Source organism: Catharus ustulatus, chromosome 3, assembly GCF_009819885.2.
Source record: "Catharus ustulatus isolate bCatUst1 chromosome 3, bCatUst1.pri.v2, whole genome shotgun sequence".
In the NCBI taxonomy this organism is placed as follows: Eukaryota; Metazoa; Chordata; class Aves; order Passeriformes; family Turdidae; genus Catharus; species Catharus ustulatus.
In genome coordinates this window covers 31,898,188-31,925,061 of record NC_046223.1, presented here as the reverse complement: position 1 = coordinate 31,925,061, position 26,874 = coordinate 31,898,188, and the positions used below count along the sequence as shown (strand labels likewise).

At 33.5% G+C, this 26,874-nt stretch overlaps 1 protein-coding gene across 1 annotated transcript in view; it reads left to right on the top strand.

Moving 5' to 3' along the window:
- Positions 1-26,874, top strand: part of DNAH8 (dynein axonemal heavy chain 8) — a 113,307-nt gene that overhangs the window by 1,286 nt on the left and 85,147 nt on the right. The window contains 23 exon segments of the mRNA XM_033053827.1: positions 436-617; positions 1,227-1,361; positions 3,590-3,674; positions 4,515-4,663; positions 6,028-6,217; positions 6,577-6,740; positions 7,712-7,888; positions 8,245-8,358; positions 10,644-10,751; positions 12,967-13,068; positions 14,364-14,510; positions 15,918-16,115; positions 16,633-16,709; positions 17,153-17,252; positions 18,746-18,865; positions 19,597-19,732; positions 20,419-20,606; positions 21,542-21,622; positions 22,379-22,495; positions 23,069-23,188; positions 23,933-24,062; positions 25,021-25,127; positions 26,053-26,151. Coding sequence (XP_032909718.1) covers positions 436-617; positions 1,227-1,361; positions 3,590-3,674; positions 4,515-4,663; positions 6,028-6,217; positions 6,577-6,740; positions 7,712-7,888; positions 8,245-8,358; positions 10,644-10,751; positions 12,967-13,068; positions 14,364-14,510; positions 15,918-16,115; positions 16,633-16,709; positions 17,153-17,252; positions 18,746-18,865; positions 19,597-19,732; positions 20,419-20,606; positions 21,542-21,622; positions 22,379-22,495; positions 23,069-23,188; positions 23,933-24,062; positions 25,021-25,127; positions 26,053-26,151 — 3,026 coding nt within the window.

The window sequence follows — 26,874 nt, the reverse complement described above, 5'->3', positions numbered from 1 at the left end:
TTTCTGTGTATGCAAGTGTCTTTGTAAGCTCACTTGTTGAATTTGGATATATATTTGAGAAACTAAAATTTAAATAAGTCATTCATATTTGAAACAATTTAGATTTCTCAGTAATTAGATATGCACTGAAATGATTTCTATTTTAAAACATATTTGTTACATAGAGAGACATTCAGTCCACAAAAGACATGTGCATGAAAAATTGTTTTTAAAAAATGTCTCAATCTTTATCTTTTCAGTCCTTTCAATCATCTGATGTTTTTAACCTATCATGAAAATTTATATAAATGTTTGGCATTTTTAGAACTGGAAGAGAACTTTATGAGATTAAATTTATACAACAGAAAAGTCAGTTTTGTGATGGACCTCTCCTTGAAAAGGTAGACTTGGAATGTCTGGATTGTTATGAACATAATTTCTCTTTTCGAATTTCAGATTATAGAATGGCGGGAGCACAAAGAAGTACTAAAAAATTTTCAACCGTCGGGGAAGATATAGTCAGACCTGCTCAACGATTAGCGAGCATTTGTTCGTCTCGTTCTTTTGGAAGTCAAAGTGTGGCAAAGTTTTACCGCCCTAGTGGAGCTCCGAGTGCGCAAAGTTACAAAGCAAGAAAGGTTATAAGTTTCTGATTCTTTCCTCAGATTATTGATTAATCATTAGTTTAAATTTTTTTAAAATTTATTTATTTATTTTTGTTTAGACTCAATTATTTTACTAAATTACTTCTGCCAGAAAGTGAGTCTTTTTTTCCATGTTTGTAATATTTTAAAATTTTAAAGTGATAGAGGTTGGAAGCAGGAGATATTAACTGAATAATTTACATTGAAGCAAAGCTGTACTCAGCTTAGTTCCTGCAAACATTTACCCACCCTAGATACTTTATTTTAAATGAATGCTTTAACCTTTCTGTATTAATTTAATAAATGGAAATTTTGATTGTGAGCAAGGAAACCAGTTAATGTCACATAAAAATCTTAAAATCTAACTGTACTATTCTTAATGTTTGTTTTTTCTTGACATATCCTCAGATTTGACTTCACATCTTACAATGACTTAATAATTTGTTCTTCTGTTAGCCTCTGAAAATTTAGATATTTTTAAAGATTAGGGCGTTTTGCAGCTGTAAATACAAGATAGTTTTCAGCATGAGTTGCAAGCTAAGTAGCAGGTCATTGTGATTACTTAGTGTATTTTTAGATTGAAAGTCTTGTTTAATATTTTAGCTTCAATATGAAAAAGCAAGAGAAGATCGAAGAGCAAAAATTAATGCTTCATATAGATACATATTTGAAGCTCTCAGTGCCGGGGTAGGCTTAGACTTGCCAACTGTGGAAGAAATGATATTGGATGTCCCTTCGGTGAGTCTGTTCTCTATGCCTGTTGATTTAAATTACTAGTTAAAATATGTAGCAGATTACTCCTTTGAAAGAAAGTGTTATCTATCATTTTGATTGTTTATTTCAGAAAATGTGATTACTAAGGCACACAATCAATCTAAAAGTATTCCTGATTAAATCTTTCCACTGAGTTTCCTGGAAGATTTGCAAATATCCCCAAGGTTTTTGATTGTGGCTTTTTCATCTTTTTTACCTCTAGGAAAATATCAATACTGGTGTTATTTTGACTGAAGGGTTTCTTTTCACATCTGCCAGTTCCAAACAGTTTCATCCATCTCAGACTGACTTCATTATGTTCTAATTATGTTCACTTTTGTTTGTTAGGCAAGTTCTCACAGAAATTTTGAAAAATCTGCAAAAATCTGTAACTTATGGGAGCATTTTGAAAATTAGCATGCTAGTAATAAGACGGAAGATTAATCCTACACCATTTAAATACATTTCAGAAAATTTCTGAAAGACTCACTAACAATTTCAGTTTTGAGCACTTTATTTATGTTTGGATGTTTAAAAGACTGGATTAAGTGGGTTTGTAGAGTGTACAGATCTCAAACCTGTGGAACCTCTGAAATCTTTAATTATTTTTGTGTGTTTAATGTTGTCTTTCATGATGTTTTGAAGTGATTAAACAAATGGGAGGAAACAGTTAAACTGTACTTTTAGTAGATTATCAAAACTCAGTATGGCTGTTGTGAGAAGATATGACTTGACTTCTTTTCTGATAATGTTGTTATTTGACTGTTGTTTCGTCTCATTGATGTTATTTTTGTCTGTTAAGAGAGATTTGACTTAGCATTTAAAACACAGCCAGATAATATCTCCTTTGATAAAACAAATAAATTTTTAGAACAGTTCTACAGTTGCAAGCCAAATTTGTTTGGGTTTTGTTTGTTTACTGATATTTTTATATCATCAAATGTACTCTACCTCATTGGGGTTTTTCTCCTGCTTACACAACATAGAGGTGTGCTAAGTATTGTCAATTTTTTACGTTTGCTAAAAGATATGTAGTTTTAAATCATTCTGATTCATGTGAAACTGCTGTTCTACACCAAGTTTGATTAATCCCAACACTTGAGAAAATGAAAAATTTTGGGGTCTTGAGAAGTTGTTTTTGTATTTGGTTTTGGTTTTTCTGTTTATATTTGTTTGGGTTTGGTTGGGTATTTTTTTTTTTTTTTTTTTTTTTTGCTGTCACCAGGACCATCTGAAAAATTTTTATAGTTGAATATTTTCCTACTCCCAGTTTCAGTTTATTTATAAACAGTTTAGGCTGTTGGGGCTGTGTCAACATTGTCCCCCAACAAATTGTCATTTATAAAATTCCTGTAAATATAGGTCTTTGAAGGTTTTGCCCTTGAAAGTGTTAGCCTGCATATATAGTCACACAATGGGTGTGAGAACCACATGGACTTGAAGCAGCAGCTCTTTGCAGAATCAGTAGCTGTTGGGACAGCTCACGTCTTACCGTCTGTGCAGAAGCGTACAAGCCCCAAAGTTACTGTTTGTCCTCCTCTTCCTCACCAGCTGAAGTGCTTCTTGTAATAGTGAATTTTTTCCTACTGTTTGTCACTGCGCTTTCAGCACTTTAACAATTTTTCCTTTCACTGTTTAGAGGATGGGTTTTTAAAATGTTTTTTTTTTCTGTTTTAACTTCGCTATTCACTAGTGCTGTTAGCGATAGTGAAATGCATTTCTAGAGCTGGCTTGCTTTTCTCCTTTTGTTTTCATGCAATGTTGTCTTCTCAAAGAGTGACTTTAAATTCTGTCCAACTGAATGTCAATCCCTTTCCCATCACTGTTTTGATTCAGCTGGATTATTTGTTTATTTGGGGGGAAAAAAAAAGCATGCTCATAAGAAATACACCACAACAAGAAGTGTATCCTTTGTCCTTGGGCAGGTGATGCATCTCCACACATGGTTGCTAAACTTCTGACCTTTTTTTTTCCTGATGAGGAGGAAACAGGAGATCACACCACCATGGCTGAGTCCTTCAGCTGGACTCATGATTCTCACAAGATTTGAGGATAAACATTGCATGCCAACAAAACCTTAAACAGTAGCATAGTCAAATTACTTTTGTACATCTTAAAGGGACATAAAAATATTTTGACTAACATGTATTCACTCTTTGATTTAACAGTTCGAAATATTTTGACTAACATGTATTCACTCTTTGATTTAACAGTTCGATGCCTTTGAGTCCTTTTTTGCCAAGGGAGGAAAAAAATCATTGGTAATTTTCTATCAAGAAACAAGTGTACGAGGAATAGGTAAATGTTTAGCAATAATAATACAGGCGCATATAACAGTACATTCTTTTGTTCATTTTATTTGCGATTTCTCAGAATAAAATCTGCTTTTGCCTGTTCAGAATTTTGCAACTTTTGCTCTGATGGCTGCAAATTCATATTTTAAATGCTTGCTTCAAATCAAATTGTTTAGGAAAAAAAAAATCTCAATTTTAGCCATTTCTGGAAGCAAGACTATAAAGAGTTATCCTGAAATATTGAATTGGTTGTGAGCTTCTTGTGCATGAATTTTGCCTGCAGTTCATTAAAAAGAGCTTTCATAAAACCTGTCTCTGAATTTGCATTTATTATAAATATTTGAAAATTTTCAGGTTTCACATGCATGGTAGAGAATTAGAATGTAATGTCTGAAATCCCTAATGATTCACTAGTTACTGCAAATATTGTTCTGTTACTTACTTATGTTGAGCTATCAAATTGGATAGGAATATATCCCCAGAGGACCGGAGACCATCTCATTGTCTCTATTTTCTCACTTAGACCTGACATCTTTTTGGTAGGATAAATGAAAACAAAGCACCTTAGTCACCAGTAAATTGTTTCAAACTATGGGCCTGAGCAAATTCCCTTTTCAGCGCATTACAATGTGCCCAAATAGGTTTGTAAGATACACATTGCATGTAGCTGTAGTTTTCTAATAGTGTGATTAATTATAGCTACAAATTATGCTGGGTATTTTTCTCTGACAAAAGAAGAAAATAAGTGATTTATATGTTTGTTTTTATTTCCTTATATTGATGTTAAGCATTTTATAATACTCTCATTTTTAAAAAGAGTCATATCTATGAAATTCCTTTTCAGAGAGTGGTCGGGTAATTCCAAATGTTGAGAGAGGAACTAAAATTTGGCAATTTTATACGGAGAGGACACCAGACAAGATGATAGGATTATGCTTATATTTTGTTCGTTATAAGAATGACACGCCCATAAGTGATAAAACTATACATGAGGTACTCTCTGATATATTTTATAAACTAAAAGCTTTTAAATCAGCTATTTATTGTTTCATTATTTTTTTCACTGTTGTCATGTAACTGAAGTTGGTGGTAACTGCTTTGCTCTCCATTTTGGGTAAAAAACAAATAGCTGTATGTCTTCAGCAAATGCTTGTGAATTTAGTGTGTCTTACAGGATTCTTGTTAAAGAAATAAACATTAATTTCTCATTCTCCTTGATATTTTCAAGAGGTTAAAGATGCTATGTATATTTTAGGATGTTCAAAATCTCTGAACTACAAGGAAGCACTGAGAAGACTTTATTGCAAATACTAGGAGACAAAAAGTTTACCTGTACCTTTCTAGTTTATGTGTTTTGTTAAACAAAATACAAAATACAAAATACACATTTAGCTTGTGTAAATTATGTGGCATCCGATTTTCTGCTTTACAACAAAAATTTTTACATAAGTGTGGGCTTCATGATTGTTCATAGATATATATCAGTATTTGGGCAGTGCTTAAGGGACTGTAAATTGATTACTAATAGTTTTAAATATGTAAATTAATACTAATTTACATATGTTAATTAGCATTAATTAGTATTATTTCAAATTCTTCTGACAGAAAATCCATTATTAGTTTACATGGTTTATATTTCATGTTAAAATATTCCATTCTTTTTGAGAGCAAAGAAGGTGAAAGAGAAAAATGCTATTAGAAGAGACAAGGTCTGTTTTTATCAAGCACCTCAGTATTGGTCATAAATATTACTTTTCCATCAGATACCTTCCCAATTAATTCCAAATGCTGAAGGGATAAGGAAAGGAAAGATTTTGTTCTAGGAAGTTTGTCACATAATGTATGTTAATACTTGCTTATTTGAAGGACATTTAAAATACTGGAATATTAGAAATAGTCAGACCTTGTAAACTTTTGTATTGGAGAATAGGAAAAAAATTAACTTGATTTAAAGTAATATATATTTAGTCAGATAATTGCTTCTAAAATAATTTCAGATAAGGACATTCAGAGAGGTTTTTGCTACTCGCAATTCATGAATTAGTACCTAATTGTGGATGAGGACATTTTTCTACCATTTAAAATTTTCCAAACTCTGCATGATAGATTAATAACTGATGTAACAAAAGCATAACCGGACAGTTTTTAAAACAGTATTATTAAATAATTATTGACTTACTTTTTTTTAATTAAAAGTACTATCTCACAGGCACACTATAGGTGTCTTATGTAGTGATCTTCTTAAATTAAAGTTTTGTTTGGCATATTGGAGTGCTTTTATAAAAATAAGTTGAAATTATAATACTGTTTCTACTGTAAGTTACTGCTTTGATAACATTAATGTTTTTGCATGGCAGGAAATTTCCTTTGGTGTTTTGGATGCCACTGAGGGACTCCTACCTGGTGTTAAAGATGTAATAGAAAAGGTTTTTCTGCCTGCTATGCTAGAAACAAGTAATTGGGGTAATTTAGGTCAGTCCAAAGAAGATACAAAAGACAAGCAGAATTTTGTGGAAACAATTAAGAAATACATTTCATTTTTAGGAGGTAAGCATTGCATTTAGGAAACAAACTGTAGGAACTCTGCTTAAAATTTCTATTTCAAGGCAGTAGTGCATAGATAAGGAACTTTTCTGATTCTTCAAGGAAAAAAATAAAATTACCAATTACTTGCATAATATATACGTGGGTGAATTATTTTCTTAAGCAAATAGTGACATATTGCTTTTAAGGAGTATCATTGCATTTAAAATTAGATATTTCTGCTTTATTGAGTGCAGTAAATTGCTGTTATATGAAAACAACACTGACTGCAGATGGATATTTTCAAATTTAAATTGCTTTGCCTAGTGGAAATTTGTTTTAAAGTCTTAATTGGTTCTATATTGTAATTGCCCTTTTCTCAGGTGCTACAGCATGTATTGAAGGAAGAGTTGAGTTGAAAAAAGTAGATGACATTGACTTTTCTGAACTCCAGACATTTGATAAAATAACTGCAGCTGCTGACAATTACGACACAGTTCACCATCTAGAGGAAGTACTTACAATATGGTATAGACAAATTGAACATGTAAGTTGTCGTTTTAACACATCAATTCAGCATGAAAATGGTTAAATATTTATAAATTATATGTGAGACTTGCCTGAAGGTAGCCAGAGGCTTCAGCTACATCTCCACCCCAATTAAGAGAAGCACTCTGCTTCTATGCACAAGTGAAGTTAAGTAGATAGTTCTTATACCTAGGGGTTTACAGTCTAGCAAGAACAAGAGTTTCTGAGCACTTAGTACACAAATAGGAAGAAAAGAATGGAGGGTTGCAGGAGTAATAACACTGGTGAGGACCACATATGTATATAGAACATACCTAATTGTACATTACCTGCCGCTTGTGGTGGGAAATACTGCTCTTAGAAAGGTTTTTCATCAGGCCCAGGAGGGCATATTTTATCCTGTGTAAGTTTTGCCTGGTAAGGTCTCAGTTATCAGGGATATTAATGTCTGAGAATTCCATGAAAAAGAGAGAAGAATCCTGCATCAGAATATGAATCTGTGTAAGCAGAGATATATTCTACTTACAAGGCATACTATACTTAGTGTTTTTAGCTCACAAGCGTAAAAATGTAAAAGACATGTAAAAAGAGCTGACTGCACATTTATCAACACACAAATGGATAAATGACTGGTATCTAATACTTTTATTAAACTACTTATTGGAGTTCTGGACAAATGAAATTATACTTGGTGCATTTCAATCAGATTCTGGTTAAAGAATTATCTGTATATGCTGATATTCACTCAGACTATGACAGCACTCAAACACATGTATTAAATGCCCTTATTTCATTTTAAGAATATGATTAAGTGCAATTCAGACTTGGAAAACTTTTCCAAATGGGAGCTATTTTCGCGTGTCAGTAAATGCAAGCTTGTTTCTTTTTAAGTGAGTTTCCTCAAGAGCGTCTCTTCTCTATAATGACTTGTCTATTCGCGTATTCGCAGTAGTAGACACTTGATTTTTTTTTTTTTCAATTGGGTTGCAGGTTCTGATTGAGAGCAAACAGTTAAAGAGAGAAGCTAAGGATTCCGGTCCACTGATGGAACTGGACAACTGGAAATACACGTCTGCTAAATTGAACTTTATTATTGAACAGATCAAAGGACAAAACTGTAAAACTGTTATTAATGTTCTGAAAGTTGCACACTCTAAAGTACTAAAGGTAATTTTTTTTCCTTTTTATGCTGTTTTTTTACTATGAAGTTTATTGTTTGTTTGTTTGTTTTTTTATTTCATCTAAGAGAGATTTGCCAAAGAGAATTAAAAGAGGAAAATTTTGATATGTTGCTGGTGTGCTGAATGTATCCAGACAAAGAACAAGTCCTTTCAAGGATACAGCCAAAAATGAATATAAAATACATTATATGTTTAATAAATCCAATAAATTAACTTTTATTGCTTGCTTTGACAATGCATCTTAAAAATTCATTTACCAAAGCTTACTTCTGGCAGGTGAGTGCAAGTTAAAGAAATAGTTCACTATGTATGAAGTTTTTCACAGTATTTTTTTCCCACTAGATGTGGCAAGAATTAGATGGAAAAATCACAGATGCAGCAAATGAATCAAAAGATAATGTGAAATACTTAAGCACACTTGAAAAAGTTTGTCAGCCACTTTATACCACTGATGTTGTAAGTATGCCTTTCACCATTCTTTATGCATAGTTTAGGTATTTACATAGAAATTTCAGAGCAAAATGAATTTTCCCTTCCTTATATTTACTTAAAAGTAGTTTTTTGAAATTTACATTTCTAATTTTCCTGACTTTTTTTCTAAAAACTTGTCAAGCTAAATGTTTGAACATTATTTTATTATATATTTAATAAAATATAGTATTTTAAAATATGTGTTTAGTAAATAATAATAATAATAAGCTACTGGTATTATTTTTGAAAGCGGTTAAGCTAGCACATATTTTATAACACAAAAATCTTCAAATATGTCTTCCTCTGAAAATTCCATATGTGTCAGTGATCACATAACTGACCAAAGTACCAAAACTTCAGTTATATACAAAACAATGAAACCTTGTGAGGTCCTAAATGGGAAAATCTTATTTTTTAGTACAGAGTACAGTATTATCTGCTTCTATTTTCAGAGGTACCTACTAGTCAGAATTTACACAGTTGGTTTTCCAGGGACACCATTCAATGCTAGTCCAAGATATTAGTTATTTGGTATAATAATTATTTATTACTGTAACTACATGCCTCCAACCCTCTGTCAGGAAGTGCTCCATTTCTTTTGAATCTCTGGCAGCTTAGGATCCTATTCCAAAGCTGTAACTGAAGGCAAGCAAAAGGACTTTAGTAATATTTGTCATAGAGCTCATATTGCATGGAATAGTTCAAGAGGCAAGTATGATAAGCAGTGTCACTAAACTGTTTATCTTCAGCTCTTCAGGGTATCACTAGAGGGTGCTAGGTACCAGGCAATGATGAACTACTTCATAGGTGTTATGAAGATAAAATTCTTTGTATCATAAACAAAGACAGACATTAGTGGGTGTAAACCCATTGAAGAGTTCATAATTTTACTAATACAGGATAATTAGACTTTTTTAGTCTGGAACAATTTGGATACATATGATTTTCTGTTTAATCATGTTCTTGAGATAATTTAGGTAGGATTTTCTATTATATTCAGCTTAAAAGCAATGATTTTCAAGCTAAATATATCCTGTTTTAAACAGACCTTCATTCTGTTTAGAGTTGCATTTAGTATCTGATATGGACAGCTCTTTTATGTATTAGTGAATGAGGACTGGCATACATATGGATTTATGATGATATTTGGTATGTGCATAAAATACAGCATTTAGTGTATGCAGTACCACACAGTGACATTTGTGCTGAAGTAGGTTAATACATGAAAATTCAGCCTGAACATTTAACTCAAGGCTTTGAATCAGAGAACTTTCTACACAGTACAGTATTCAGGGTTTTATTTTTTTGTCAGGGATTGAAAAAGAAAACCTACAGACTCAGAATCTCCTGATTCCATTTCAGGGATGGAGTTGGTGATGAGCAATATGGGCATAGATTTTTTTTTTTTTTATACTATATAGCATTTCTTTTACACTCTTGCTAAATGCAAATGCCTTCTATGTCTATTCACAGTATGAGTTTGAATTTACAACTCAAAGTTAATTATAGGATCTTGGCTTCTCCATTGAAGGTTGACAGCCAAAATTACTTTCTTGATGCTGTGAATTGCAACTTTGACAAGTCCCTGATAATGTTAATGAATTACAATTTTTACCTTTTCTTTTGTTTTTTTTTTCTTTCCCCTCCCTCCCCCCCAAATATTTTGGAAGTGTTTGAGCTACTGAGTACTTGTAATGCCACAGTATGATTTTAACAATGTGAGCATTGATTTCACAAAGTATATGAAAGATTTAGTTGTTTGATATGATGCTTGAAGGCATTTATAAATGAAACTAACATTGTGATAATTATTTAATGAGTTTTCTGAAGTGTCTGAATGAAATACTTTATGTAAAGATTGTTACCACAATGAAACTACAATAGCAACCTTACCAGAAGGAAAACAAAAACATTCATCTCAGACAATCACTGTCAGAAAAATTCTTCCTATTGCACAAACATTGCACAAACATTTTGAATCAGTGTTTAGTTTTGTTCATCAAAATAGGATATTACAGTTATTTTATCATGTAACATCTTTACTCTCAGCCAATGATTAAACGTAGCCATTTATTGTTCTTGTTTGTTGATGTTTGAAATCTTTTTGAGCATGGTCTTTTTTCATAACAAAACTTTTGGTAAGATGCCATGACATTTTAAAGACTGATTCATGTGACTTAGGGAAATACATAATTTAGAAGTTATGAATAGAATGTAAGTATAGTTGCTAAGAATAGGAAGTGATTTTTTTCTTTAAACTCTACTTTGAGGTATTAATGACACAGGGAATACCAAAATTGATGAAGACTGTGCAAATGATTCACCGTGTTTCAAAATATTACAATACTTCTGAGAAAATTACATCATTGCTTATAAAGGTAAGTAGATTAAACAAAATAATAATTACAAAAATTGTGTGACTTTTCAGAAGAAAAATTAATTTTGTTTAAATCAGTAGAAAATGTTAGTAAATATTTGGGTTCTGCATGGGAAAGGAAGAGAACTCTGTTGATCATGAGTGGCTTAAACTTAGATTACAGACTTCTCTTCTGAAAGGAATGTTGTTTATTCTTGGTTCATCATTGTTAGTTTTTTAATATTCTTGATTCATCTTCTGATCTGAATTAATCTGATCAGTTTTCCCTAAATTATGGAATCCCAAAGACTCTTTTATTCTCAGCTTTGAAGACTTAATGGCTGATGACCATCAATCTGACTAGGCTGTTCCTCCAAAAAGAAAGATAAAAGGCTCCTGTTTTCTGAAGGAAGTCATACTTGAAAGTTAATTGAATTTCAGATCATAAACTTTCCTTCCTTAAAGAGAAAATGAAGACTGGCTATGTGTTTATACCAATGCAGAATCCAGGTATTCACTGCGTGCAAAGATGGTTTGTTTAATGGTTTTATAGCAAAGAAATTCTTCATAACTACACCACTGCAGTAAGCGCTCAGGGGAAATTCACAGTATACAGCTCATTACACAGATACATATTTTTTGTTTCCTTACACCATGGGGTTCAGCATAACATTTTGTTACATTTCAATTTGAACTAGGATACTAAGAAGTATGTGCCCTTTTGAATCTGTATCTGTTCGTGACTGTGGCTGTTTTCTATATATCACATATTACCTGTCATATAATGGGTCTTTGTAGGTTTGTGTATCGACTCTTGCTACTGTCTATTATTTAATGTTCTAAGGGAGTGTGTATTTTACTGCAAAGGCTAGTAACAAACTGGTTGCACGAAGCTGTGCTGGAAATAGCAAGGAGAAATCTGTATTTTAATCCAGTGGTTTAAGGTCCCTATTTACTTACTGTTTGTTTCCAGTTAATGATCATTAGAAGTGACACTGGAGGTCCTACCTCCAACTTCGTCAATAATTTTCTTAAAGTTTGAGCCTGCCTTTGATATGGCAGTTTCCTGTAGTTTTTTAGTTAGAGGTATTTTAAACCTGCTTTACAGTACTCTCATGTCAGTGTTGCCTTTTTCCCAGCCTGGAAATTAAACTGAAGAGAATTTTAGTAAGGAGATAATATAAAAGAGGATCTTTAATACAAGTCTTCAGAGGCAGTTGTGGGACGATGTCCGCAAATGCTCACCCCTATGAGGATGAGTACAAATTTACAGGTTTTAGGAAATTAGCATAATTGATAAAAAGTGCCGATTAGGAGGACAAGTGGTGATGCAATTTTCTCCCAAGTCAAGCCCCTTCTCTGGAGCCCCCCTGTCTTTCAGTACTAGCTGTGCTTTGTCCATGAGAATTTATCTCCAAGAGTTGTCTCAGCCTTGGTTTCCAGGAAAAATCAAGATAGCACCGGGGCTTTTTACCCCTGGGGGTTGGAACTCTGGAATTTGTTTGTCTTTCTGCTTAGGGAAAGGCCATGGAAAAGTAATGGAAAACCCAGATACTAATACAATAGGTGACATAATTACAAATATATGTGTGAAGAATGCAGAGAACATATAAAAGAAAAAAAGGCAAAACCCAAACGCCATCATCAGGAGAATTGTTTTGAATTGTTCATATTGTTTAATAGACAAAAATATTTGTCTACCTGTAGCTGTTCTCTATGGTATGTCTTCTATATCTGCACATGATCATCTCTTTCTGTCATTGCTAACTTTGGATTTTTGGAGTTGAGAAGTAGAAGAATGTTTTTTCCTTTTCAGAGCCACAGGTAATCAAGGTAAAGCCATACTGCTAGGATACAAAATTCTTTAAGAGCAGATTTTAACTAAGTGCTGTAAATGTAAAGACAACAGTGTAAGTGAAGAATAGTTGGAATTCAATAAATTCTTTTTGTTCTTGAATTTTGATTGATGATATTCTATGTTTATGTATTGCTGAACTTACAGGACTTACAAATACGTCCTGGTACTTACATATATTTCTGGGAGTGTTCTCAGAGTTTTTATAGGGTGTTTGTTGTATATACTGGATATATTTTTTAGGCACTATTATTTCCACAAGTGAGATTTATTCTGATAGTATTAACACATGTATATGAGAATTTTATTAGATTTTGTGAAACAGACAAATTTACTGTTTAGTTAAAATTACTGTTAAACTTTTTTCAATTGTCTGCCCTAGGTTACAAACCAAATGGTCACAACATGCAAAGCATACATTACAGATGCTGGCTTGAATCGAATCTGGGATCAGGAGACACCAACAGTCATTGGAAAAATCAATGTTTGTATTTTGGTGGTATATTATTTACATGTCAAACCTATTGATTACCTGTTGATATCATAAAGAAGTCCATATCAATATGTGTCGAGTGCTTCACACATTTTGGCTTTTTTATTTCATGATACTTTGAATGTTTTTCCAGTTCTTAGCCCATGGCATTGTTGAAATTACAATAGCTTCATATTTATCAGTGTGGTCTGTCACTGACCTTGGAATTGGCATCTTTGCTTTATGTGCAACCAAGGAATTAATATTCCACATTTTTCCATCTTGAGGAAGAGGGGCTATGGAGGAGGGTATAACTCTGATATGGTACCTTTTTCCGCTACCATGGAAAATCTGGTATTTGGATAGATCCTGACTTTGTTACAGTAGTTCCTTTCCATACAAGATTTTCTTGGCGTAGTATGAAAGGTCAGTGTTAAGATATCTTCCTCTTCTTCATCTGATGGTAAAACAAATTTAGCAAAGGCAATATGCTATGGCAAAATGTATGCAATTGTGGGAATACTGGTTGCCAATGTTAACTTCATTTCCACCTTCTCCTTTTCCAGGCTTCATTTACTGAGTTCCTATCTTCCCAAAAGGCATAGAACACAGGGGGAAAATCACTTCCCTAGTCCTGCTGGTCACACTATTACAGATGGAGGCCACGATGCCATTGGCCTTTTTGGCCATGTGAGCACACTGCTGGCTCGTGCTCAGTCTGCCATCAACCGGTGCTCCCGGGTCCCTTTCTGCCTGGGCACTGTCCAGCCACTCTGTCCCAAGCCTTTAGTGCTGCAGGGGGTTGTGGCCAAAGTGCAAGACACAGCACTTGGTCTTTTTAGACATCAAATTGTTGGGTTCAACCTGTTTATCCAGCCTGTCTGCATCCCTCTGCAGAGCCCTCCTACCCTCCAGCAGATTGGCACTGATACCCACATCTGCCAATTGGCTGATGGTGGACTCAATCCCCTTATACACATCATCAGTGATGATATTAAACAAAACTGGGCCAAATACTGATCCCTGGGGACACCAGTAGTGACTTGCTGCCAACTGGATGCGACGCCATTCACCACCACCCTCTGGTTCACTGTGCTGTACTACTGTGTGTTCATTCATATGTTGCATACACTTCCTTCAGATAATGAAAGAAAACCACTCTGTTCAAGTTGTTGTTGTTGCCTGTTGACTGAAACCAAATTAAGTAATAACTAATGGCTTTGTAACAATTAGTCAATAGGTTTGTGTATGCTAGTCATTCATAAGCAGAGCATAATGAATATGGTATTTATTCTTTCACTTTTTAGGAATGCATATGTCTTTTGAAAGAATATCAGAAATGCTTCCGTGAATCTAAGAAAGAGACTTTGGCAAGTCTAGGAGAAAAGGCATTGGAAGTGTCAGAAGTGTACATTTTTGGAAAATCTGAAGCTTTTTGTAAGAGATTAGAAAAAGTGAGTATATTGGGTGCTGTTATTATTGGTAAAGAAGTGTCTCTCCAAAGAGCATTTTACGAAGAACAAAGAAAGTGGATACTTGCCAACATACATTCTCTTAATCATCCTTTAAAGGAGTCTGTACAGTAATTTCATGACTATAAGGCGCACCCTTTTGACTAAAATTTTTGCCCGAACCTGGAAGTGCACGTTATAGTCTGGTGCACCTTCTATATGGGCAGAAATTCAGAAGTTTGCCAACCCGGAAGTGTGAGCCACGAGCTGCGGGGGAAGCCAGCAGGGTTGCAGCTGCTGGGTAGAGGCAGGGCCGTGGGGCCAGGGCTGCTGGGTACAGGTGGGTCCAGGGGCCCGCAGCGCCCTGGCAGGCATGCCCTGGCCCCGGGGAGGCGGTGCCAAGCAGCGGTGGGCATAGCCCGACCCCGGGGAGGCTGCACGGAGCGGCGGGCATAACCCGGTCCCAGGGACGTGGGGCCGAGCAGCAGCAAGGCATAGCCCGGCCCCGCTGGGTACAGGCGGGCCCGGGGGCCCATGGCTACCGGGTTGAGGCGGGGCCTCGGCCAGCAACCACGTGGGGGGAACTGGGGGAGGATCCTCGCTGCAAAAAAAAAGTGCACCTTATAGTGCGGTGCGCCTTATGGTTGTGAAATTACTATAAGTCTCTGTTGAGATCATTTAGGCACTTCCACAGTGTAGGTTATCCCAATGCTTGTTGCTATTACTTCACAATTGCCTTCTCAACTTGTCAATTTATCTCTTTTAGTATGGAGAGAAATAACCTGATTGATCTAGACTTAAATCATTATTTTAAGAGGTTTAAAATTACGCTTTTGCTTTTTTTGAATGACATTAAAAACTCATGTTTACTGCCAAACACAATTCTTTGGATGATTCTGCCGCTTGGTGTAATCTTAACATTTAGCTTGGTAATGCTCTGAGGGGATTTTAAACTGAGATTCTTGAGTGGAAAAGGTAGTAGGTGCTTCTTGGTACAGAATAAGGTCAGACAGACAGATTCTTTGATGTACTTCTTCATCACTCAATATACATACTAATTTGTGGGGTTGGGTTTTTTAATTCTTTTATACGTGTTTTTGTCATCAGTATGTACATGCCATGTTTTAACTCCTTTTCCATATTGTCCTATTGGATCTAGCAGTAAAACATAAAAAACCCTCTTTATCATTAAGAAAAAAAAAGATTGTTTTACTTTGTGGTAAGAGCTGATGTTGAAAACTGAATTAACCATGGTTCAAGTATTGAAGATACTTGACTCAGAAACAACACATTTGTGAATGCAGTAGCTAGAGGAGTAGTTGTTGATTATTTTATTTTGCTCAGGTTTTAGTTTATAGAGGAAATAACAAAAAAATAATTATGAACATGAATATAATATCTTTATTTCAGATAATGCAGATGATAACCATAGAAGAGCATTTTAACTCACTGACTCAGTGTGCAGTTGAAGGTATAGATCTTATGGCAGTTAAATTCAAAAATATCTACCACATTTTTCAAAAGAAACAATATGACAACCTTGATCCACAAGTAACAGAATTTGATGTGGATTTTGCGAAATTCATGTCAGAAGTTGAACGTTTAGAGGTAAGTAATATTATGACTTACTAAAACTTGCTTGGGAGAGAATCTATCTAAATTATCATCAGTGACTTTGGATTGTGAATAGGCTACATTGCTCTTCTAAACAGCATGAGCTTTGTGTTTGTCTGGGAGAAGTATTTTTCTATTCCTTCTCCTTCTTTCAAAGGAAGGTGTAAAATATATTAAACAGTGCTCATGGATGATTTTCTGCTGGCAAAATGACAAAAATTATGAAACCTGAGAGAATGATCTGTGTGGAAGGCATTTATTAGCCTGAAGAAATGTGGTCAGATTTTGGGCAGAATGAAGTTGCAACTAATTTGTTTATTTCATAGAATTGTATGACATTTTAGAGATTATTTGACTGAAACTATTTATTAATTATATTACGCATGGCCTGATGAAGGCTGCTAATTTGTGCTTTAAGTAGTAAGACTTTCAAATGCTACTATGCTAAGAAAATATCATCAAAATACTATTCTCTGACCTGAAAAACCACACTGAATTATGTATTCTTTAGACACAGCTACAGAATTTTATGCGTACCTGTTTTCGGAAAATTGTGTCTTCACAGAATTCGCTTCAATTACTTCAAAGGTATTGGCAAATATGTTTTAAAATATTTTTAAATCACTTGAATTTACCGATTACCACAATTTAAACAGCACAGCAAATTTTAGAACAAAGGGCCTAATTGAGAATTTTTTATTACTGATATTCTGAACCACATAATCATGATAAAATATATATTTTATCTTTCTTATGGTAGTCAATATCTTCTTGTTTCTTAATTTCATTAGAATATATTTATACATAAGAGGATAGTAAAGGAAAAGCCTAAAACATACTAAGCAACAACAACCAAAATACCTTCCAGGGCACAATTTTAAACTTCCTCAAAGGAAAAAAGTTTTCCAGATTCAAAAGAATTTCCTAGATTTTTTACTTATTTCACTTTATTCAATGTTCATATACTCCCAAATAAATTAAAACAGTTATTATTTTTGAAATGTCATTTTGGGTACTAATTTTTAATACAGGTTTCAGAATCTGAATATGCCATGCCTTCAAGAAGAAACAGCAAATACAGTTGCTAGTATTCTTCAACATTATGCAGCAGAACTTGAAGCTACTAAAAAGGTATTTAATTTCCTTTCAGTAAGTTGTAAAGATCTTGTTAAAATAAGAGCAAGCATTTTAGTAGAAATAATTTTTATTTATTTTATTTCGCTGATTTACTCCCAATTCTCAATTTATCCTAGTTCTGTTTCCCTATTACAGAAAACAGGCTCTAGTGGGTGGGCAACACAATAGGCACAACTGCTCTTAAAGGCACATTTGCCATCACAATTTTACTTTATAAGCCAAAATATTTTCTGTTATTCCTTCATCAATTAAATTTAAAGAAGCATGTTCTTAAAAGCTTGTTCTTAACTGTCTGTGTACGTTGCTTGTATGTACCTTTTGGATTTATTATTAAACGAGGCTTTGACAGTTAATTTACATTTATAAGTAGTTATTTTCAAATGCTGTGGCAACATAAAATACATATAAAATACAGGTGAATTGCATGTACGTTTGTTATGAAGTAATTTTTCATTATTTTTGTGCTGCACCCTGACTGAAGTATAAATGAGAATCAAGTTCTGGCAACTGCTTATATCACTTGACTGTAAACTTTTACTTTGTCCATAAAATATACCTCTGCATCAGAACTAGATGTCCAAACTCCCTTTCTACTCAAGAAAGAAAGGAAGAATTACTCTAGAGTGAGTTAATCTGATCAATTTTATGTCCTGAAGGTTTAAAATCCCTCCAAATGACCATTTTTCTTCAGTGAGTATAAAGGGAATCTGGAAAACCAGACTGTTGAAAAATATATTTTGAGATGTTTACATTTTGTAAATGATAGAAGTTTGCACAAGGAGACAATATCTATAAACTCTGCACTTATTGGAATATTTTTATTTCAAACAGTGACTTAAAACTGTAGCCTAGCAAAGCTGCTCTGAACCACTCTTTACAGTGTCCTTTCCCTACCTACTCACAATATATAACAATCCCTGAACCTTAATTACTGGCTTAACTATATGAACAGATTTTCAGCAAAAGAAAAATGGGTACATTTACTGTGAGGGTTTCATCCAGGTCACTTCCTCTCAAGGTCACCATGAAGCTGCTTGGTTTTCTTTGGATGGGACTGTGCCAGACACAAGGTAGGGCTGAGAAGACATGCTAGTTAGCTGTGAGTTGTGTCATCACAGAGTCAGTGTTGCTACAACCTGAGCTCATGTGCCTAAAGTTGGGTGGATACAAATACTCTTTTCTTCTGTTAAAGAATATGTCTAGATTCTACTGACTAGTTCTATTTATTAGATATTACTAGATTGCCTTTTATCTTTGCCAAGCAAGTTATTTGTAATAAAACGTTACTCCTACTGCATTGCTGGTTCTAAAGTGATTGAATACTTTGTCAATGCAAATTTTGTACAGTATAATTTTAGGCCTTTTTTTTTTACCATAATGCAGCCATTCACTGAGCAGGGGACATTTTTTGGATTTTCTTGGATTTTTTTTTGCATTTCAATGGATTTTTTTAATATATGTGTCTAATGATATTGTTCTTACTGTAGCTTTACCAAACCCAGAAAGATGACCCTCCTCTTGCTCGAAACATGCCACCTATTGCAGGAAGGATATTGTGGGTGAGACAGCTATTCAGAAGGGTAAATGAACCAATCACCTATTTCCATGTAAGTTGATGTGCCAAAAAATTAGGTGTTTTGTGTAACAGCGAACTGTCCCGCTTCAGTAGAGTGATCATGAAGTTTCTGGTTATGATTATGTCACTTTTTATATGATAAGCAACATTTTTTCTTCATATGTTTATACTGCTCTGTAGTAACCCTTGTTGTAGATCCAAGATATAGTGTTGGAATACAACAGACTAGACTATTTCAGTTGAAAATAACCTTGAAGAATTCTTGAAATGCTTGAATGATTCTCCTACAAAGCACCTAGGGTCTCGTGCCAAATTAATTTCTATGTGAGAGAGCTTTTCACTTTCCTGTTTCCCTCAGATATGAATATTGATCATTTAAATCTGTTCCAAGGAAAACAGGCATAAAAATCATTACTGATCAAAAAAGGAAACTTTGGCAGTAAATTTTCAGTTATTCTATTTTGAGTAGAGCTGAGTATCCATTTCACTGGGAATTGCAGGTATTTTCGAGAATATATTAAAATAATTGCTCTTACTGATGTTGAATATTTAGTATTTATGCCTTTCAAATTCTTACTGACTTTATTGCCCTGTAAATTTGAATAAATATTTGATACAGTTTTTACGAACTCTGTCAGTATAATTCCTAGTATTAACCTACACTACGTATATACAATAGTTAAGTAGTTAAATATAGAAAAATCCAAGTGGTATGGTTAGTTTTTGATATGGTTTTAATTTGAGTATACTCTGTTTTAATAGAAACATTCAGATATCTTGGCAAGTCCAGAAGGTATAGCAGTTGTTCAATCATACAACAAACTTGCATATATATTGGTGGAATTTGAGGTAGTCTATCATAATGCATGGATGAAGGAAATTTCACAATTACAATATCGTAAGTAATCAAATATGTACTTGCCTCTTTAAATTGTTGAATACTAAGTAACATATATTGAATCAGATACATTTTTAATCCTCGTTTACCCTTAAAATGTGCAAGTTAGTCATGATCCAATTAGCAGGCTCAGTATTGCAATTTCAGTGCTTACTGACCTTGCTACTTGGTTTTGATGCAGAGGATTGCAGATTTGGTGCGCTGTTCAACAGATGACTGTAAACATTAGTGACACAAATTTAAGACATGGATAACTTTGGTATTAATATTCTCTATTTAATAATTATTTATGGGGATTTTTGTGTACTAATTCATAAGGTTGTATTGCCTCAGTCCCTCTAAGGACAAATACTACTTAATGCCTAAAAGTATTTGAAATTCAAGCGTTGTATTTCCTGGTCCTTAGAGAATTACTTTCATAATTTTTTAACTTGGGCTGAGAAAAATTAGAACATAAATAAGACTAGATGTGAGGCTTGTTTAGTTTATGAAGAGAAAGGCAGAAAGTTAAAATGATGGAATTTGGTTGTATATTTTCTTTAACTGAAAACAACATGAAGCTATTTTACAAGTAACCCTACATGTTTAGTCACTATATTATAATTTTAGAAATCTGGATTTCATAGTAATTTATAGAATTTAAACAATTATTTATCTGAGAAACTGATAATAGAATGTCTTTGCAGCCTTACAATCCACGATATTTGTGCGTCATCCTACAACTGAGAAGTTCCTGGTTAATTTTGATCCCCAAATTCTAGAGGTTGTGAGAGAGACAAAATGTATGTTAAAGTTGGGCCTGGAAGTACCAGAGCAAGCAGTCAAGATAGCAGTACTAGAAAATAAATTGAAGTCAAACAGGTTGCAATTAGAGGTAAACTTGAAAAGTATCATAATTGCTGTTCAAAAAAATCAACAAGGAAATGTGTTTAAACATGGATTTTTTTACCTCTAGCTAAAGATTAAAGCTGTGTAAGAAGTAGTTTAAGGTAAATTTACAGAATGCACAGGTGGGCATAGAAAAACTCATTTGAAAACCCCCTACTAGGTCCTGTGTGGGCTGGTAGATATTTAAATATAAAAATATATACTTCATATATCCAATGACTCACTAAGTATACTTTGGTCATGAAATAATTTAAGCTATACAAAAAGTTTTCACAGTCTGGAAATCAGTAAAATGCAGGTTTTTAGCATTTTTGAGAAGAAATATTGGCATTATTCTCGTTTGGAATGTATGGTGAGCCACAGAATTGTGAAGAATTTTGCAGGTTACCTGCAAGAGAAGTTACATTTGTAATACCTATTGTAGTCTTTGCTATGGTATTATTTCAAGGAGCCTGTATCTTGGGGATGAGGTGCATCATACAAGACTTTTCACTGTCTGTGTGTGTGCACATGGCATAAGAAAAGAGGATATTTTAAAACTGAGTTCATGCCTGACTTAAGCATCTAAAGCATATGATACTCAATTTTAATAGGGTGTTTCAAGTTATGGTCACTAAAGCTCAAGCTGTCTTTAGTTCCAGAGAATGATCATTCTTTTTCTGACTTTGTACCTTAAGAAAATATTGCACAAAGCTGGCTTTCATTCCTCTTTCTGTAGCATGATGCAAATTCATTACATCCCAGAAATTATATTCGTAGGTATGTAATGTCTGTATAAAATTTTACAATTCTTTTCAAATACAGCATTGTACCACTTTCAATATATTTTTCAGATGATTTGTTTGTATGACAAATTGTTTTCTTGAGTAAAGAAATGCTTGAAATATTGTGCTTGATATTACCCTTTCTAATAATCAACAGGGTCTCATCCAGTCTTATGAAGATTTGCATAAAGTAACACCAAATGTGTTTATAAATCTCTTGACACCAAACATTGAAAAGGTTGGTATTTCTGCACGCACTTCAGTATACCTAATAAGTTAAAATAACTTAATAATTTATAATTCTGAAATATTTAGATGGATCTGCATGTTGTGAGTTTAATGGATTTTACTGAGACCTTTGAGACTAAAAATTTGTTCTTTGCATCCTTCATACAGTTCTCAAATAATGTCTTTTCTAATCAAATAATCTTAGTGCCTATGAGATAGAAGACCAGTAGAACAAAAATATGGTCTTTGAGGTCACTTTATCTCCACAAATCTCTGTCTTTGACATGAGAGTTTGTTCAGAGAGAATTATTAACCTTGTAAATTCATTGGTGTAGAAGGCTACACTATGATGCTTTATCTACACTAAAGGTATAGTTTTATTGGAGACGCAGAATGTCTACCCCACAACCCATTTTGTTTTGCCAGACTTTTACAAATGTATGTATGTGACCCTTCTAAGTAACTCTCCCTGTTTTGGTTATAAGTAGTCACACCAAAAGGTTGCAGAGTTTGTGTAAGTTTGTATAACTACAAAGCTGGACAGAAGTGTGAGAAACAAAAAACCTGAGGCTGCAGTATACACTACTCTCCCCTTCCTTTCTTGCATAATTGCATACATTTCTTTGACCTTTTTTGTTAGAAACTTGTAACCTCCATTGCAAATCACGCTAATTTAAAAACAATGTTAGTGATTCTAATAATAACGCTTGCTTTAATTATTTTCTCTTCTTTTTTTTAATCTATTAAATTATATCTTTATGCTTAGGTGGAAGGTGTGTTGAGGCAAGGACTTACCTTGTTAACTTGGTCATCTGTCACTCTGGAAACTTTCTTTCAAGAAGCTGAAGAAGTTCTGCATGTATTTAGACAGCTTTTGAGAAGGGTAAACACTTGTTCACTATACAAATAAAACTAAAAGGTCACAGAAGTTATTTCTAGGACACTATTTTTCATATTTGAACATAATCTGTACTTATTTTTGTACCATACATAGAAATTTTGTTGCTTTTTAAAATAGATTCCTTTTTTTGGAGTAGGGTTATACTCAATGATTCTCTCCTATTATTGTCATCATATGTTTGATTTTTACTTCTGTCCTTAAAATAGAATCTATTTCTACTTCTTGTCTTCACATTCTGGGGCTTTCACTCTGATTCTCAGAGTCAATGCCTGTCTTTGAGTGCTTGTCCATGAGTGCAACTGCATAAAAGATACTTTAATATGAAAACTATTGTGTGCGGAACTTTGGAACACAAACTGTATTCATATCAGGCATGTTGTGAAACTCTGTCCTCTTTGAAGGACACTTTTCCTTTTAATGGAGGAAAATATGTTTTTTCCTCACAGTTCTGTGCATGCTGCTCCATGCTCTTTTTATTTGTTAGAGCTCTCTAAAATAGAATACATTATGCTTTAAAGAGAAGTGTATAGTATTAACGTGATTTTCTCTTTTTAGGTTAATGTTATAAGTGATGTGCAGATTGGTTCAATATTAAGAGAAATATCAAGTACTTCTTTGGTTAGCTTACCAGTAGATGCTCCTATCAAAGTGGAAGATCTGTTGGCTGAGAATGAGGTGTGTGCTACTTTACATCTTTCAACTTGAATTCTAGGGCATGTTAGAAAAAATACCTTAGAAAATGAAAAGAATAAAAAAAATTCTCTGTATGGAAATACAGAGCTTTATTTGTAATTAAATTATTTTGGTTAAAACATTTTATATAAAGATACATTGGTTCTTTGGTATTTGAGATAATTAAGTTGTAATATTTCATAGATAATCTTATTTAAGTGCTTTATACTTAGATGAGGTTTTATTGTGTATGAAGGACCTCAGACATATGTAACCTTTCTTCCCCGCTATATCTTCCGAATTGTTTTTAAGGAGAAGGCAAAAAATACTTTCCAACAAGTATATTTGAAAATCTGAAAGTTTTCTCATTCCAAAATAGGCTAAAAATGTATTAATTATCAAATCAGTGCAAGTAAATAAAATCATTAAGGACTGCTGAAACAGTATTTGGGTAATTTCAGATTCAGACTGGGACCTCCCTTCAATATTTGGGATTTTTTTTGAACACCTGAAAGTACCATTACATTTCAAAAAGAGGGGGCTTTTAGGCATTAAAAATGTAATGATAATACAACAGAAGTTTTTATAAATATACAAGTAATTTTTAATAAATATATACATTTCATTGAAATGGTTTTGGTCTGATTAATGCAATATTTAGGGAAATATTTTGAATCTCCATGAAGAGAAACAATAATAAGATAATCAGTGATAGTAAGACAATTCATTGATATTTTTATTTGACAGAATTATACCAAAGAATGTGCTGAATTATTGAACAGCAAAAGCATGCATGTCGAAGATGCGGTTCAATATTTAATAGATCTCCTTGAAAAGAATTATGAATTTCCATCTAAGTCCTCAGAATCACAAGGTAGTTAATGTTGCTTATTTAAATGAAAAGTTTTGTAGCCTTAGCTGGTTTTTATCAAAACTGATCTGTTTAGCTGATTTGCTCCAGACCTCTCCCTCCCACTACAATTTCATCTGTGTCACTGTGTTACTTTCTTTAACCACTGTTAAACTGAACCATTAGCTCAGGAAATATGGAGGCAATTCATTTTGGTGGCGTTTCTAGAGTTAAAAGCCATCCTTTTGTTTAGATTAGCTAAGTATTTGCTCTAGAGGAAGGACATTTCTCTCAGTCACTCATCACAACTCTCCCACTGCACATCCCCCACCTGTAAGTGAAATCCAGAGTTCCTCTCTTCTCAGCTCTGTCAGCTATTTGGTACTGTCTCTCTGTTTTTAACTTTCCAGCTGTAGTAGAATTATGTGCTTGGCTGTCTGGTCAGTTTAAATTAGTATAGTCAGCTACTGACACTTGTATGACTGGTTCCGACTTCTTTGGGGTGTGTTACAAAGATTTTAGAAGATCTAGTATTGTTACAAGAGAAATAGTTTTTATTTGGAAGAAAAAAAATGTTTCAAGAAAAAATTTATTTTGAGGCTTAATCCGTAATGGAGCTCTTTTCTTTCATGGGACTTTTTCCTTCTGGTACAGGTTTCTCCAGCTAAAGAGGCATAGGCAGGGTCAATACTCTGGATGGTTCAACAGCATGCAAACAGAAAAAGATGACACAAAAATACTTCTCTATCTTTTGTTAAATTTTTTATACTGATTTTGATTTTTTGGCCATTTTCACTGATATATTCATGTCTGTCTATCCATCTGCAGTAACAGACTGGTACTGCACAGTGTTTGTTAAGCTAAGGCTTATAGGCTGGATATTACTAAAATAAAAATCAGTATTGTTTTGCCTCCAGTGATGGGATAGCATGCTGTAAAGCAGAATATATAGGCAATTACAATTTTTTAAAAAAATTATTTACAGGAAAGCATATAGCATTTGAAACAAAAGAAAAGGAGAAAGGCAAATCTGCGGAAGGATCTCGAAGTGATGATAGCAAGAGCGGTGATAAAGAAGAAGAGTTTAGAAAGGTATTTTGTGAAAATAACGAAATTATTTTTAGAGCAATTGGATTAGTAAACAGGATCTTGAGTTTTGGAGCTGCATATCTGTGTTACAGAAAGACATCACATGGACAGTATCAAATTCAATGTACAAATTATGAAATAGCTTACCTAAAAAGTGCATTTAAGATGGATTTTAGTTTTCACAAGTATATTTCATGTTATTCCAATTATCACCTTTATTAAACAAATTCTTGACATGAATGATAAGTGTAAAAATTGGAGACAATAATGTGCCTAAGCCATAACACAGGTTTTCCTTCTTGGGTAGGCAGGATCTTTCATCCTATCTATCCTTCTCTTACAACTTCATCAATAAAGATTGTCTTTGTACTTTTTCGGTGAAGAAGGCAATCTCTTCATGTTCAGCAGAGGAGGAAAGTAAAAGTAAAGAACAAAGACTCTCAAACTTGCAAGCACAAATGCAGTAATACTACAGTGTTGCATTGTTTTTTAATAGTAATCATTTTATGTTGCTGTATTTTCATATTCTTAATGCAGTTGGATTTTACTGTATTTGTCTCTTATTCAAAAGAGGGATGTGCACTAATATTCTTGAGTAATTAATGGTTTGCTTTTGTCGCTTGGTTTTGTGTTGGTTCTTTTTTTAATATGGAGAGCTTTTCTGAAGCAGCATATTTCAAACAGATGTCAGTATTCTTTATCTGAATAAGACACTGTTTCTTCACATATTGTATTCTATTTTCCATGCAGCTTTTACTTATTTACTTACTTACAACCTGCCAGCTTCTCATATTGTGTTTTTCATGTAGCTTACACCATAAACTCTGTCTGTCAAAATCTATTCAGTTTGACTTGAAATGTTTTTGCAATAATTTTCAGGTTCCTATGTGAATGGGATGCTAAAGAATATATGGTTTATTTATTACAGAACTGTAAAGACTTACTTGCTTATTTCAGTCGCCGGCTGCTAATCAGCCTGCAGAAAGCAACCCGAATGTCTTTGGATCGTATTAAAAGAAGAATGAGTGTTCCAATGTAAGTTGCAAATGAAAGATTCCTTCAATTCCTTCAATAGTACCCACTCTTTATGAATTCTTCATGATAATGGCAAATCCATACAAAATCAGTCTCCTATATTCAGTATGATTTCTATAGATTCTCCTCTGCTTGAATAGGCATACACTTTAGAAACAGAATTGTTTCAGTATAGTATCTTGTATATTGAAAAGCCTACTTAGAATTCTATTAAGTGAATTTATTTCAAGCAAGTGAAGTTTATGATGTTTTGTTGTTAATGTTAAAGTCTGAATTATTTTTTTCTTTTTCTAAGGACATTTTTAATGAAAAATATATTGGAGTCCTTATCAAAGTCATGAGGAATTTTTTTGGTTGTTTCCTTCATATTTGTCTACTGTATCATATTGTTGAATCCTCTCTTATTTGTCACTATATCATAGCACAGCATTAAAAATTTTACTTTGCTCTATGTTTTTAGGTTTTAATTTTAGTTTTGAGTAGGTTAACATCATGTTTTTTATCATTTTGCACTAGCTTGTCATCCTTGAAACTTTTTTCCGTTCTGTTGAATATTTATCTAAAATGTAATGGGACAACTTTTGCTCTTGATAGGTTGCTGCATGTAATGATCAGTGAGACTTTCTTATGCCCTATTCAAAGCACTGGCAAAGTTCTGTCATTCTGAACCTAAGAGATTAAAATCCAGAATCAGAAAATACTCTGGATAAAAAAT